General features: G+C 40.4%; 1 protein-coding gene across 1 annotated transcript; it reads left to right on the top strand.

Moving 5' to 3' along the window:
• The first annotated feature begins 1,428 nt into the window (after positions 1–1,428).
• Positions 1,429–13,770, top strand: LOC117399307 (CMRF35-like molecule 3). Its single transcript, XM_059023017.1, has 7 exons — positions 1,429–1,486; positions 8,093–8,419; positions 9,065–9,131; positions 9,715–9,786; positions 10,539–10,635; positions 12,032–12,112; positions 13,170–13,770. The coding sequence occupies exons 1-7, from the start codon at positions 1,444–1,446 to the stop codon at positions 13,272–13,274; spliced, it is 792 nt and encodes a 263-aa protein (XP_058879000.1). The 5' UTR covers positions 1,429–1,443; the 3' UTR covers positions 13,275–13,770.
• Positions 13,771–14,548: the final 778 nt, after the last annotated feature.

Below are 14,548 nucleotides of genomic sequence, written 5' to 3' on the forward strand. Positions count from 1 at the left end.
GAATGTGCTTGGTGTTGGGCCAGTAGGGTTCTCTGGTGCGCGATGAGGAGATGGAATACCTACTGACTTCCCTTCTCCCACCCTGGGAGCGTCAAAAGAGGAAGCAGACAAAAACAGTAAGTCTGTCCATATGTAATTGTGGTCAGCTATGGATGTGTCAGCAGGACTCATGGGGTCCGGGGAGGAAGAATTTTGCTTACCGTTATCTCCTGTACTATTCGTACTTCACACTCCGACAAAATTTTAAATTGTCTGAGTCGGAGAGCCTCAAAAACCCTCAATGACATAATCCAAGCGAAAATATATTCACTGTCACATACAGTGCTTGTATCTCAGACAATGTTTTATGCTTTTTTTTAATGTAATCTTAACACTATGGAGAAATGCAGCTGTCAAACTATGTTTAAAAATGTACTCATATGAGAGGCATGATTTATTTGCAGACGTTTTTTTTTTTTTTTTTACAACCTGCTTTTCCCCCACTGTATGAAGACAACCACAGCTATCTTTTCTCCAAAAAAAGAAAAAAAATACAATGCCACAAAGTATTTTATCTACTACTAGTTATTTTATGTAATGTAAAAGCAGTAGATATGTTTAAGGAGGTAAATATGTCACAGTTGAGAAAAATTCATGTGCACCGATAATGGTTGTGTGCAACTGCAAACAAAAAAACAATACGGCCAGGGTCACCAAAGCAGTGCACCAAATGAGCAAACTGTTTATATGCATTGCATTGTGAATAATAACCAATCAACAAACACAACGAAACCCCCAACGAAGAAGAAGATACTGCTTTTGAGTAATTTGACTCATCTGTGTTAATTGTGGTGCCTCTTGTTTAGCTGCGGAGGATGCATTTAGTAGTTTAGAAAAGTAACAGGAATCTACAAACAGTTTCAAAACAGGATTTCACATTTTTTACATTTGAGCCTGGAATTGTTTCATGAATTGTGTTTTATTTATGGATAAAGGTTGTGACTAAAATTTAAATTCCTGATTGGAGATTTCAATGTATATTAGTATAGGTGTGTGTAAAATAGTAGTGCCCCCTGATGAATATACTTGGTGTGTAACTCAGGGTAACAGCAGATTTCCATGGGTAGAATTTAAGGGCGGCTACTTTTTACTTCTGATACTTGAATACTTTTAAGATATGATCCTTTTGTACTTTTACTCAAGTAGTTTTCTAGAAGGATACTTTGACTTTTACTTAATTACATTTTTTTTAACAACTCAAGTAACACGTTTGAATACTTTTTCCATACCTGTGTATAACACCACAACCCCCATGCCTGACCCTGTTGTGGTTTCTGCTCCTATATGGAAAACATGCTACACTGTAGCAGGGACCGCCTGTATGACTCACTGTGGTCAGTGTTTCTGTTCCATCAGGGTAGGAAGTGAAAGACACTTGTTGGTAACATCCTGTCAAACACAGACATGGAGCATCTTCTCCTTCTCCTGGCTGTACTTCCAGCTACAGGTAAGGGATATTTAACTACACTTGCTGAATTCATTTCTTTAATAATGGAAACTTGAACTCATACTTTATTGAAGACTGTTTTAAAGAGTTTGGTGTACTAACTCCAACCTCTCTTTAAAAACAGCGCAAAGTATTCAACTGATGTATTACATTGATATGTCATTTACCAGTTTCATGAAACTTTGAACAAAGAAATTTTATATTCAAAAATAAAATAAACTGTTAGTATTTTAAAGACAGATAGATAATAGAAATACACATTCGATAAACACAGATCACATTTGCAAATTAAAGTGTTGTATTGTACACACTGTTTAGCTGGTGCATTCGTAGAGGAATTGAAAGCTCTTTTGTCTATTTTTATAGAGGAGACAGTTGTCTATTAATATACAGTATATATTTTGAGGAAGCAGTCTGTGTGGCCATATAAAAGTTTACCACAGTAAATTTGAACTGTAATTTAGAAGTTTTACCATGCTTTTCCCACTGTTAAAACATTTTTGTGTCATCATCCTTTGATCTTTTAAATTAAAAATCTTCCAACTAAAAGTGGCTGAGTGGCTTTGAAGAGAAGGGGAGTGTGGGGCAGATATATCGTTGATTAACAAATCCACAGTTAGTGCTACGAATTAGAGAGTGACATGAAGACGGGCCCCGTGGGACCCACGGGATTCCCACAGTACGGGAAAAAAATTGTGTTGAATTTTGCTGGATGGGATGGTACAGGAGTGAAGCTCACAGGAACGGACGGCACCGCGGTACAGTTAGCTTGACGTTCGATATTCGTTTGATATTCGACTCGCGCTAACCCGACATGAATGAAAATGGCTGTATCTCCCCAACCACTGCAGCTAGAGTGCTCAAACCAACTTTAATTTGAAGGAGACCAGTTGTGAATTGTTTCACAGCCTCTATCTGTTTTACATGTGAATCATAAGAATAATTTGTGAAAAACAATAACATATCGCATATACGCACATAGCATATCTGACACGTGTAAAAGGGCTTTATCTCCCCAACCACAGAAGCTACAGAGTTCAAACCAACTTTAATGTAAAGAATACCAATTGTGAATTGTTTCACAAGCTCTCCTTCACATGTGAATCCTACAAATAATTTGTGAAAAATTATAACATACCGCATATGTCCTGGCATCAATGAAATGGCTTTATATCCCTAACCACAGCAGCTACAGCGTTCACACCAACTTTAATTTAAAGAAGGCCAAATGTGAATTGTTTCAGGCTCTGTTTTACCTGTGAAGCCTAAGAATCATTTGTGAAATACAATAACATATCGCATGTACACACCACCGTCCCAGCGTCAATTAAAACTGCTTGATATCCCCAACCACAGCAGCTAGCACTTTCAAAACAACTTTAATTTAAAGAAAACCAGTTGTGAATTGTTTCACAGCTTCTGTTTTGAATCCTATTAATAATATGTGAAAAACAAAACATATCGCATACACTTATTATTTATTTCTTAGCAGATGCCCTTATCCAGGGCGACTTACAATTGTTACAAGATATCACATTATTTTTACATACAATTACATTATTTTTTACACATTATTTTTTTACATACAATTACCCATTTCTACAGTTGGGTTTTTGCCGGAGCAATCTAGGTAAAGTACATTGCTCAAGGGTACAGCAGCAGTGTCACCCACCAGGGATTGAACCCACAACCCGCCAGTCGAGAGTCCAGAGCCCTAACCACTACTCCACACTGCATGATGTGCGTAAAATGGCTTGATATCCCCAACCACTTGTTTTTCACAAATTAGGATTCACGTAAAAGAAGCTGACAATTCACAACTGGTTTTCTTTAAAGTTGTTTTGAAAATGCTAGCTGCTGTGGTTAGGGATATCAAGCACTTTTAATTGATGCTGGGACGGTGGTGTGTACATGCGATATGTTATTGTATTTCACAAATGATTCTTAGGCTTCACAGGTAAAACAGAGATTGTGAAACAATTCACATTTGGCCTCCTTTAAATTAAAGTTGGTTTGAGTGCTGTAGCTGCTGTGGTTGAGGAGATAAAGCCCTTTTACGTGTGTCAGGTAGGCTGTGTGCGTATATGTGGTATGTTATTATTTTCCACAAATTATTCTTAGGATTCACATGTAAAACAGAGGCTGTGAGGTGCATGGCTTCGCCACGGTCCACCCTGCTGACCTGCCATTGCAAGATCAGTTCCTCTTTCAGAGAGCAGTGGCTTCTTCTTCTCCCCTTAACAGACGGGACCAGCGGCCAAACAGTCCATAATCACCACTTCACCATACCCAAACAGGCATGATCCCACCATTGAATTCAACAGAAAAGTAAATAGCATTTTATTACTCAATCATTTCAACAATTAGTTAATTGGGATTACACATTTCAAACCTAACACTTAGAAAAGGGCTTGCAATTTCAATTAGCATTTCATATCATTTGCTAAAAGTAGGTTAATACAATTATACATTCAAAATATAAACTTTTTTTCTGAATTACAAATTGGCACAAAGGTTCTTTATTTGCTGTGTAACAGTTCTGGGTTCCTAACACGTGTTTGGTGGATCAAGCAGCTCGACAACAAAGGATGGGTTTCCAGGGGGAACACGGCTTCTTTTAACAAACAATGCAAAACAAAAATAAACCCTCGCTCATGTTTTGGAGCACTAACTAAACTTTACAGGATCCCTAACTTTAGTCAGACGCTAATCCGGTTTACTGACTTGAAGTATATTGCAGTAATCCGTCGCGTATCCGAATGTGGTGGGACCAGAGTAAGGGCGGATGTGTAAAAATTCAGGTAAATGAATCCTGTTTTAAATACCATTATACACAGCTGTAAGAATTACTATATTCACACAATTATTGTTTTGAGATTCAGCTTTTATTAGGGAGCTCCCCTTAATCCCTTGTTTAGAAAGATACAGGGTATTAATGTCACAGGGTAGCCGTGTGGGTGCGTGTATTCGCTGCTGAGTGACAGGCAGAAGATTGAGATGGCGGTTGCAGTTGATACGCCCCGCAGGTGAACAGGATTTATTTACATATCAACACACTGAACAGCTCACGTGACACTACCAGCAATGGAAGCGCACAGAGCACATACAACACAGTGTACGAAAACGTTGGTGGGATCTACAATCTGTGAACTAATCTTCTCTGTTCAATAATAAACTAACGTTGCTGAAGAGCTTGATCATGGCTGACAAATGGTGAGGGCGGATATGTGACGGGCGGATACACGACAGATTACTGTATTCACAGATCACAGCTTGAATATACTTTGTTTTAATTTACACCGCATTCAGGTCTACACACAGTTCCTTACCTTCTCACTGACAGTTATTTTCTTTGAAACCTGTCCTTTATACCTGCCTGGTTTGTTAAATTACAAACAGGTGTATTAGTAAGTCAATCAGTGTTCTTGGATAGCTATGGCATTTTCGGAGTTGTAGTTTTTCATTCATCGTTTAAACAGCAAGAACTACTTTTTTTCAGGAACAAAAGCAATTTCATCACAACTTTGTAAACCTCCATCAATTACACAGACATTAGATTTAAACTCAGCTTTTGTATTTGGTTCCTGGCTTTAACCACTGTTCAAACAATACAGCCCACTTACCTGCTTCTCGAAAGCCGATCAATACCTTTAAACTCGCCGTTCCCACGTCACATTCCTTTGTTTGGCATTTTTGTTTTTTTAAATGACACTTTTTTGATGAGATTCTGGGATCAATAAGCTACTAACAACCAAACGAGCAAGATGGGCCGAATGGCCTCCTCTCATTTGTAAACTATCTATGTTCTTCTTATCTTATGTTCTTATCTTATGTTCTTATCTTCACTTACAACAGACACTTTTGTCTGTGTAAGTGGGATTTCAAACTCAAACTCTGAGGAAGTCTCCAATGTGAGTGAGAGACTAGCATTTTAACTGTTTGAACTAAGCGTAACAAAACAATCACAATTTATGTTCGTTTACTGTATTTACAAGTACACTGTATAAAGCAGTATGCATCCGAAATGTTAAAGGAATATGTTAGAGTAAGTAGCAGGGTTCTGAAAGATACAGCGTTCCACGTCCACACATGTTGCTACAACGGTTTAAATAACCTACCTGTATTTTTTCGCTTCATTGTTAACATCCTGACAACTTTTTACACTTAAAGGTTTAAAGTCTGTTTCAAAGCTCTTTTGAGTATGTCAGCTGTAGTGCACTGGGGTTTGAGATCAGTGGTGTGTCCACGGATCAGTGCCGATAAAAAAAAGTGCTCTGGCTTTTGTGTTCCGTACGAAATCATTGGTCGTTATTGCTGAGTAACCTGTTTGATCAGCTGTAATAATAATAATAATAATAATAATAATAATAATAATAATAATAATAATAATTATTATTATTATTATTATTATTATTATTATTATTATTATTATTATTATTATTAAGCACACAAAAGTGCTAAAACTTCAAATCTGTGTCGGGTCTACGTTATTAAAGGGGCAAACGAACGAAAGAGAAGTGGAAATATTTCACATATGGTGGCAGCGTGTGTGGGTGCCCCTATAGACCCAGAAGGAAAAATGGAAGATCTAAAGGATCTAATAGAACAAATTTAAAAAAAATATGGAACAGCAGCTAGAAATGAACAGGAGATGGATGCAGGAGAGTGGCCTGCCGGAACTGGAGCCTACAGAGCTGGAGCTGCTGCTCCAGAAATGGGAGGTGAAGCTGGCAAGAGAAGCCCAGCAGTGTCCAGTGCAAGAGGGAGAAGCCCATCTCTCCAGCACAAGAGGGAGAAGTCCAGCTGTGTCCAGCGCAAGAGGGACAACCAACAGACAAGGGGAAGGATGTGAAGAGGGTACCTCCACCCCAGCCCCAACCTCCACCCCTACAAGTCAGTCCGGCGCTGTGGAGTGCGGTCCCTTGCCCCGCTCTTGTGGATCCCCTGCCGGAATGCCCTGACCTCCCTCTGCTCAACCTAGTGCCCAGGTCGGGGCACTGCCAAGCACAGTTGCTCGCCTGTTCCCTTACTCCCTCCCCCAGGAAACCCAGACGTCACTACGCAGGGATGAGATGTCACTGGTGTTCCCACTTCCTCCCGCTTTGTTCCCCTTGCGCCGATCCTGAGGCTCACACCTCTGCATGTCGCTGCACGCTCCAGGTCACCTGCCTACGCGTTGGTTGCCCAGGTCAAGCCGTCTGGGTCCCTCTTCACCGGTTCTCGGTCCTGGCCTGGAAGCGCTGGATGGACCAACCCACCCTCAAGTTCGCCCGTGGAAGAGGGTGAAAATAAAAGAGATGGGACTTGAGGGCGGGTGGTCCTTTAAGGGTAGAGGGAGGTGGCCGTGGAATGGCCGGTATGTGCTGCGCACATAAGGGGGAGGATGCGTAGCAGAGCAGGGAGGGGGTTAAAATCCTCCCTGCCAAACACATGTTCAAACGTGTGTTAATTGTTTTGTTAAATTGTTAATTGTTTTGACAGTTGCCGATTATTGTAAATCAGCACCAGCTGCCTATACCTGTTTTTGTGGGGAGTATAAACCCCACAACTAATTCATTTGGGGCTGCTGTGTAGAAGGAAGCAGGAAGGTGTGTGCCCTGCTACCGAAGCAGTCATTGAACAGTGTGAGTACTGTGTGTACGAATTATATTTTGTATTTTGTAAAACTGTGTTTTGTATAGGGCTGTTCCAGTGTTTAGTCAGTGCTCCTGAAAGGAGCTAGGTGTTTGTCTTGTTTTTGGTTAAAGCGCTGAAACTTCAAGTCTGTGTCGGGTCTACTTTATTTAAGGGGCAAGTGAACGAAAGAGAGGTGGAAATATTTCACACTGTGTACAGGATCCTAGCATAGCAGCAGCAACCGATCTGGTTTGGAATGCTACCAACACCGCTTCATTTATAACACAGCAGCTCTAAACAATGATATCTTCATCCTGCAGCACTGCCCCACCATACTGTATGCAGTTAACCATGGTCATTCTGCAGTTTCCCTTTCTATAAGTCAACACTAAGTGTCTAGTACTGTATAAAAGACTTGTGCTATTTGGGCAAGAGAACTTCTATGAGGCTATGGGTCAGATTTGTCTTCAGAGTTACACCAAATGCACTTTTTTTTCCAGAAATAAAAATAAATCTTCTAAAAGATTAAATTATTTTATGTACACTTGCTCAACACGTATTTGATTGAGTTTCTTCATTTGGACACCATGAAACCTGTTAATTATACAACAGGTTTCACCACTTTCAGTTTCTGACCAGCTGAGCTGATGACACGTCGTGATTGATTGAGGCTGGTATCCAAAGATAACAATAGGAAAGTCTTCGAAAGAGTCAGGTATTATTGACAGCTGTTTTATTGCCACATATTTAATCCTCAAATTAATCTTCCAAGTTGTGTGCTACTAGTTTTATAACATAAGAAGTTTTATTTTACTTCAACAAAAACATGCAAATTGCATTTTGCAGTAAACACCTTGATTAATAAGGCCCTACTGTATGTGTCTGTGTCTACTGGTGCTTCTTAATAAACATGATACTGATCAATAGTGAAACAGCAGGTTTCTTGTTACTTTAATAAGATTACATTTACTTAGAGTGTTGTATTTGCAGCTGCTCCCAGACTGTCAGTCACAAGTCACATTATCACAGGGATTGAAGGAGGATCAGTCAGTGTCCAGTGTCACTATGACCGGTACTTGAACACTAATGTGAAATACTGGTGCAGTGGGAAAGTGTGGAGCTCCTGTAAGATTATTCAAAGATCCACTGTGAAGCAGAGGGATGAAGATAAAATATCAATCAGCGATGATCGAACACGGGGAGTATTCACTGTGACTGTGAGGAGACTGGAGAAGAAGGATGCAGGCTGGTACTGGTGTGGTATTCAGAGAGCAGTGACTGATGAAGGAATCCAGCTGAACCTTAGCATTGATGAGGGTAAGAAACACAAGTTTGTAATGTTAGGATACATCTGAAAGTAATAAATAGATGATATTTTGCATTTACCTACATTTCATATTAGACTGATTTGCTATTATGAATCTCCAGAGCCCTCTCTGCACATCAAAGTTTACTTTTACTGGGAAGAGTACCTCAGAGACAAGTGTTCCCAAATTGTCCTGAAAGTTTACACATATGACATTAAAATGCTGAAGTGTACAAAACATATTTACACTTGGTTGTAAAATTGTCAAGTTTAAAAACAGGTTCACTTGGCACTGGGTACGCCCACAGGCCTTCCTACCAGTAGTACATTGGGGGGTCTTTGAGGCTGTAACACACAGGTCCCGGTTTGGATGAACAGTAAAACACAAACGTAAAGCGTGAGATTCAAGTCCTCTTGGTTTTGTGATTTTGAAGGGAGTTTGAGCTGAGGCCACACCTCAAAAGTTATGCCAGCTGAGAAAGCCAGTGCAAAATGTGTCACCAAAATACAAGGCAAAGGCAGTTTCCTTGCATTTGCTTTGTGTTTTTTATCAAGATCAGAAGCAAACACTATTTAACAAATTAATGGGCTTTTTAAAATTGTTTTAAAAAGCTTCTATATTATCAGATTATGTAATAATAACTATTTCAATCCAGCATCGAGATCCACAACAATAACCCACCAAGCAACCACTGAGCAAACTTCAACAAGCGACCCAACCAGGTAACTGCAGCGCTGCAGAGTCAGTTATGCTCTGTCTCAATGTAGGACCCCTGGCAGTAATGTCCTTGTATTTCACCCTTCACTGTTGACATTGGTATTCACAGCTGGATTCTTAGTACCTCAATAGTGGGCATTTGTTGCCAAATATTTGCATCTCCTGTTATGTTTTCAACTATTTTATGTACCGTGTCTTTACATTTTTTGAAAGTTTATCGACTTTTATTTTGTTATTATGGTTATGGTCTTGAGTTGTTATAGTCTTAAGTCTACTTTATGCACATCAGCATTCCACTATACACTAATTCAGCACTTCTGCTTCGATATAAGATCACAACACCAGTAAATTATAAGACAACTATTTTAACAATGGGCCCCTGGAGTAAGACTCCTACCCCACCCGGCATGAAAAGCTGGCTCCGCCCCTGGGCCACACCTACACATTCAATCACTGCAGACAATACAGAGCCATCAGAGTTGAAAGGTCACAGCATCATGTGATTTCTTTGGGTTAAAGAATTACTCAAAATGAGCCAGCAACTAGGATTCTGCAGACAGATAATACCAGGTGATTTGTTTTTTACAGCACAGAAACGCAACACCCTGAATCAACATCGCCCCCTGCTGGCACAAGTGAAAACAACCAAGGCTCACAACAGTAAGTGTTGCTGATTGAGACAATATCTTGTGGATATTAAAGAGCCTAAAAGTATTTCTCTATTTTATAATTCTTGTTCTGCCTCCAGAGTGAATTATTCATTATTCTTGAGACCCCCAGGAGTGGGGGGTGGGGACAGTTTTCACTCTCCAGATGAGAAGACCCTGGAAGTGAAAGACAATCTAAGAGCATTCTCTTGCAAACAGATTAGTGTAGTACCGGATTATGATGTTTTTAAATGAAAATACGTGTTTGCTAAAAAATGTGTTTCTTTCAAAACTACACTTTTGAGACATATAAAGTACATGGATGTAGTATGGCAAGGAAACGTTATGGAACTATTCTGTTAGCTACAATCGCTTTAAAGATGTTAGTAAGTAATGGGCAGTGGGGGGTGCACTACCGTCAAGGATTCTGACCCCTGCAGGAGAGATGAGGTTAATGACCTTTATAACTGCTCCTGGTGGTGGCAGGTTTGCATCCAGCCTACACAAACACGTTTCTTTAGCCGAGCCAAGTAAAAGTTTGTTTAAAAAGATTAAACAAATCGTGCATTGAGCTGTAGTATTTTAAACATTGTAAACCAGAACTACTAGGTGTCTCATAGAAAGAGAAGCCCACATGAGGTGACACCTACATTCAGATCGATAGGTGGGATTGAAATGTAACTGACACATCTTTCCAATTAGACATCGTGCTCAGTGCAGTCTGTCAAGCTGGTGGAGTTCACTAACTATCTCATTGTCTCTTAGTCTGTTGACAGCTTTGATTGTGACATGTGGAATTCTTCTTCTCCTCCTCCTGATCCCGGTTGTCATTTACACAAGAAAGATCAATAAGAAGAGATCGGTAAGTTACAATTACATACTGCCATTTACTCTTTAATCCAAGCACAACGACAGACTGCAGCCTAAAATAGAGTTTTTGAACAATCTGCAAACGTAGATATGCCATGCCTGTGTGGAGATCTGTGCACCACGGCACTATGAGACAGTAATGTGTGTGAGGTGGGGTTTAAGTCCATTTGTGATACATTATCGTTACGAATTCTGATCCCTGTCACTGAGATGAGGTTAAAAGCTCTATAACCACGGATGGAGAGCCTGGCTCTTCTGCTTATAAGAAAATGTATTAACGAGAGAAGGCTATTCGGTCAATATAAGGTCATCCAGTTCCTAGTAGCTCATTGATCTCAGAACTTTGTGAAATTAAAGGATCTAAGTGATTCAGCCTTAAAAACATGGCTAGGTAACTAATTCCATACCCTCACCTCTCACTGTTTGAAGAAGTGTCTCCTTCCCTTTGTCCTAAGTCGACATTTAATTTCTAACTGTGTCCTCTGGTCCTGGTTTTAGTCCTGCGCTTAAAGTATTGGTTCGGGTTAACTATGTCAACTCCTTTTAAGATTTTAAAGACTTCAATCATGCCCTCCCTAATTCTTCCTTGTTTCTGGCTAAATGGATGCAGTGCATGGTGTATGGTTGCTCGTTCACGCCCAACCTATGCTCCCTATTTCCATAAGTTTCTGTCATGTTTTATTTGTCTGGCATAGCTACATTGCAGTTTGCGAAACAGGGTCTGGAAACTCTCTAATGTCTCTGCACCTGCAATGTGGAGTTAGAGGCTGTTTGTCTGCTGTAGCCCATCAACACTATTCCTCAGAAGCAGCTTGTCTCACTGTGACTCACTGGGATCGTTCTCTTTCACCAATATATACAACTCAGCACAGCCACCAACCCTCTTGGGTATCGCCTTCATTTTGACTATTCATGTGCTCTGGGACATAATTCATGGTGGGGTGTGGGGGGGGGCGAGCTGTGTCTATCTTAACTTATTAGCTTGATATTAGTCTCTAGTATTAATACCAAAGTGATTATTGCAGCTAACAAAATAATTCTAGAAATAATACCAGTTGCGTACTTCCATTCCTTATGTATTGGTCTTCAAAATACAGTTTTGAAAGAAATATGTCATAGTTAACATGTATTTTTATTTAAAAAACATTGTATTTGGTACTAGAGTGAGTTAAATAAATGTTTGCAAGCCATGCTTTCAGCTAGTGTTGCGCTTCCTTGGTCATTTCCCCACCTCCTTTTAATGGCTTCTTTCCTCAGTAACCAACCAGCTACTTCCCCTGTTGACTGACATGCTTTCAGCCAGTAACAAGCTTTGAACCAGAAGACCCTGCTGAGGTAAAATAACCTAGCTTCACTCGCTGTGATTCACTGTGATCTTTCTCTGTCAGCCCTCAGGAGAGCAGGAGGGGGGGGTGTTGTACACCACAGTGTCGTTTCAGAAGGGAAGGGCCCCCCAAGGAGGAGACAGGGTAATATATGTACAGATACATTCTGGCATTTCATTGGCTTTGTGATTTGAATTATGCATCAATCTCCTTCCCCATCCCAGAGGAGCTTGTCAGTGTGAACCTTTATTTGTTTAAAGTTCTTTAGCTCCCTTGAAAGTACTTCCCAACATAGTTTCCATGCATTTATTTCCACCAAGAAAGTTCCACGTGATATCAGTTAATATCAAGCAAATAGAGGTGAAGCCCAGAACCACAAGTAGAAACCCCCCCAGTCTGCATTGTATGCAAATGGATGTGATCACGTGATATATAATTTGATCCACCAAACCTTTGTAAGCTGTGTGAGAGTTGTGTGCAACTATTCATCCACAATCCCAGGAAAGCAGAAGGATCTCAGGAAGTTAACAGGGGTGCCTGTGCAATCAGCTCATACCTCAGCGCAGTGGCTGCACTGACCAACATGTCCATTGAAGTTCCTGGAGAAACACCTCTTTCCACACAAACAGTGCACTATGGGCTTCAGAAGCAGATCACTCTAATCTTTAGGCCAGCAGTGTATAAAAAGATGCATACAAACATACCGCCTTTATTAACTATGGTTTTATAAGAACATAAGAAAGTTTACAAACGAGAGGAGGCCATTAGGCCCATCTTGCTCGTTTGGTTGTTAGTAGCTGATTGATCCCAGAATCTCATCAAGCAGCTTCTTGAAGGATCCCACATGGTGTCCATATCAGGCAATACCATATATTCTGCTGATTAGGATGTTGAATCAGGTGTCCACACCCCGTTGACTGTCTGCACCACATAAATGATCTGAATTCACTCCTCTTTGCTTGAAGTCATTTTGTTCCTGAAAAAAAGAGAGTATCCAACAGTAGCCATGTCCTCTTTGCCTAAACACATTTCGCACCAGAAGGTAATAGTGAGTCCATCAATATTAACATTTTTGCTAAAGATCATTGTCTTGGAGACCACTCTGTATAAGAAATAATAAAACTATCCCTGTTATATACAGGTAGGCAAACAGAGCACACAGAAAATACATTTACTAACAATGACCTTTTTTCTCCATTAGCTTCCCTGTGACTCTGAGGATGGTGTTACATATGCCTCCTTGACACTGCACGAGAGGAGTCCACGCCAGGAAGACCCTGCAACACTGATCCACAATTCCCTGTGACTCTGAGGATGGTGTTACATACGCCGCCTTGACAATGCAGGAGTGGAGTCCACGCCAGGGAGACCCTGCAACACTGATCCACAATTCTCTTGTCTAGCCACATTCCAAACAGGGGATCGCTTCATCTGTTCAACACTTTTTCTATTAGACCTTTGCTGATATTTCCTGACCTGTAAAAAGATGTATGATGGGAGGGCACAGTGCATTCATTTGCTATTGATTTCTCATTATGTTTTGTTCACGGTTCGTCTCATGCTTTGTATTATTACACATAATTTGTAGTGTGTGTAATATCCAGTTGCAGATTGGATTGTAGACTGCTGATAAAACTGGTGGCAGATCTAGTTTGATATACACACTGCACAAGATAATAAGAGATACCCTACACACAACACATCAACTTAGATATGAACCTGTGGGTCAGGTGTATAATATACCTCCTGCAGCAAATAAAACATTCTGATTCAGTATCTATCTCTCTCTCATATATACAGTACTGTGCAAAAGTTTTAGGCAGGTGTGAAAAAATGCTGTAAAGTAAGAATGCTTTCAAAAATAGACATGTTAATAGTTTATATTTATCAATTAATAAAATGCAAAGTGAGTGAACAGAAGAAAAATCTACATCAAATCAATATTTGGTGTGACCACCCTTTGCCTTCAAAACAGCATCAATTCTTCTAGGTACACTTGCACACAGTTTTTGAAGGAACTCGGCAGGTAGGTTGGCCCAAACATCTTGGAGAACTAACCACAGTTCTTCTGTGGATTTAGGCAGCCTCAATTGCTTCTCTCTCTTCATGTAATCCCAGACAGACTCGATGATGTTGAGATCAGGGCTCTGTGGGGGCCATACCATCACTTCCAGAACTCCTTGATCTTCTTTACGCTGAAGATAGTTCTTAATGACTTTAGCTGTATGTTTGAGGTCGTTGTCATGCTGCAGAATAAATTTGGGGCCAATCAGATGCCTCCCTGATGGTATTGCATGATGGATAAGTATCTGCCTGTACTTCTCAGCATTGAGGAGACCATTAATTCTGACCAAATCCCCAACTCCATTTGCAGAAATGCAGCCCCAAACTTGCAAGGAACCTCCACCATGCTTCACTGTTGCCTGCAGACACTCATTCGTGTACCGCTCTCCAGCCCTTCGGCAAACAAACTGCCTTCTGCTACAGCCAAATATTTCAAATTTTGACTCATCAGTCCAGAGCACCTGCTGCCATTTTTCTGCACCCCAGTTCCTGTGTTTTCGTGCATAGTTGAGTCGC

This window comes from Acipenser ruthenus, chromosome 4, assembly GCF_902713425.1.
Source record: "Acipenser ruthenus chromosome 4, fAciRut3.2 maternal haplotype, whole genome shotgun sequence".
Taxonomy (NCBI): domain Eukaryota; kingdom Metazoa; phylum Chordata; class Actinopteri; order Acipenseriformes; family Acipenseridae; genus Acipenser; species Acipenser ruthenus.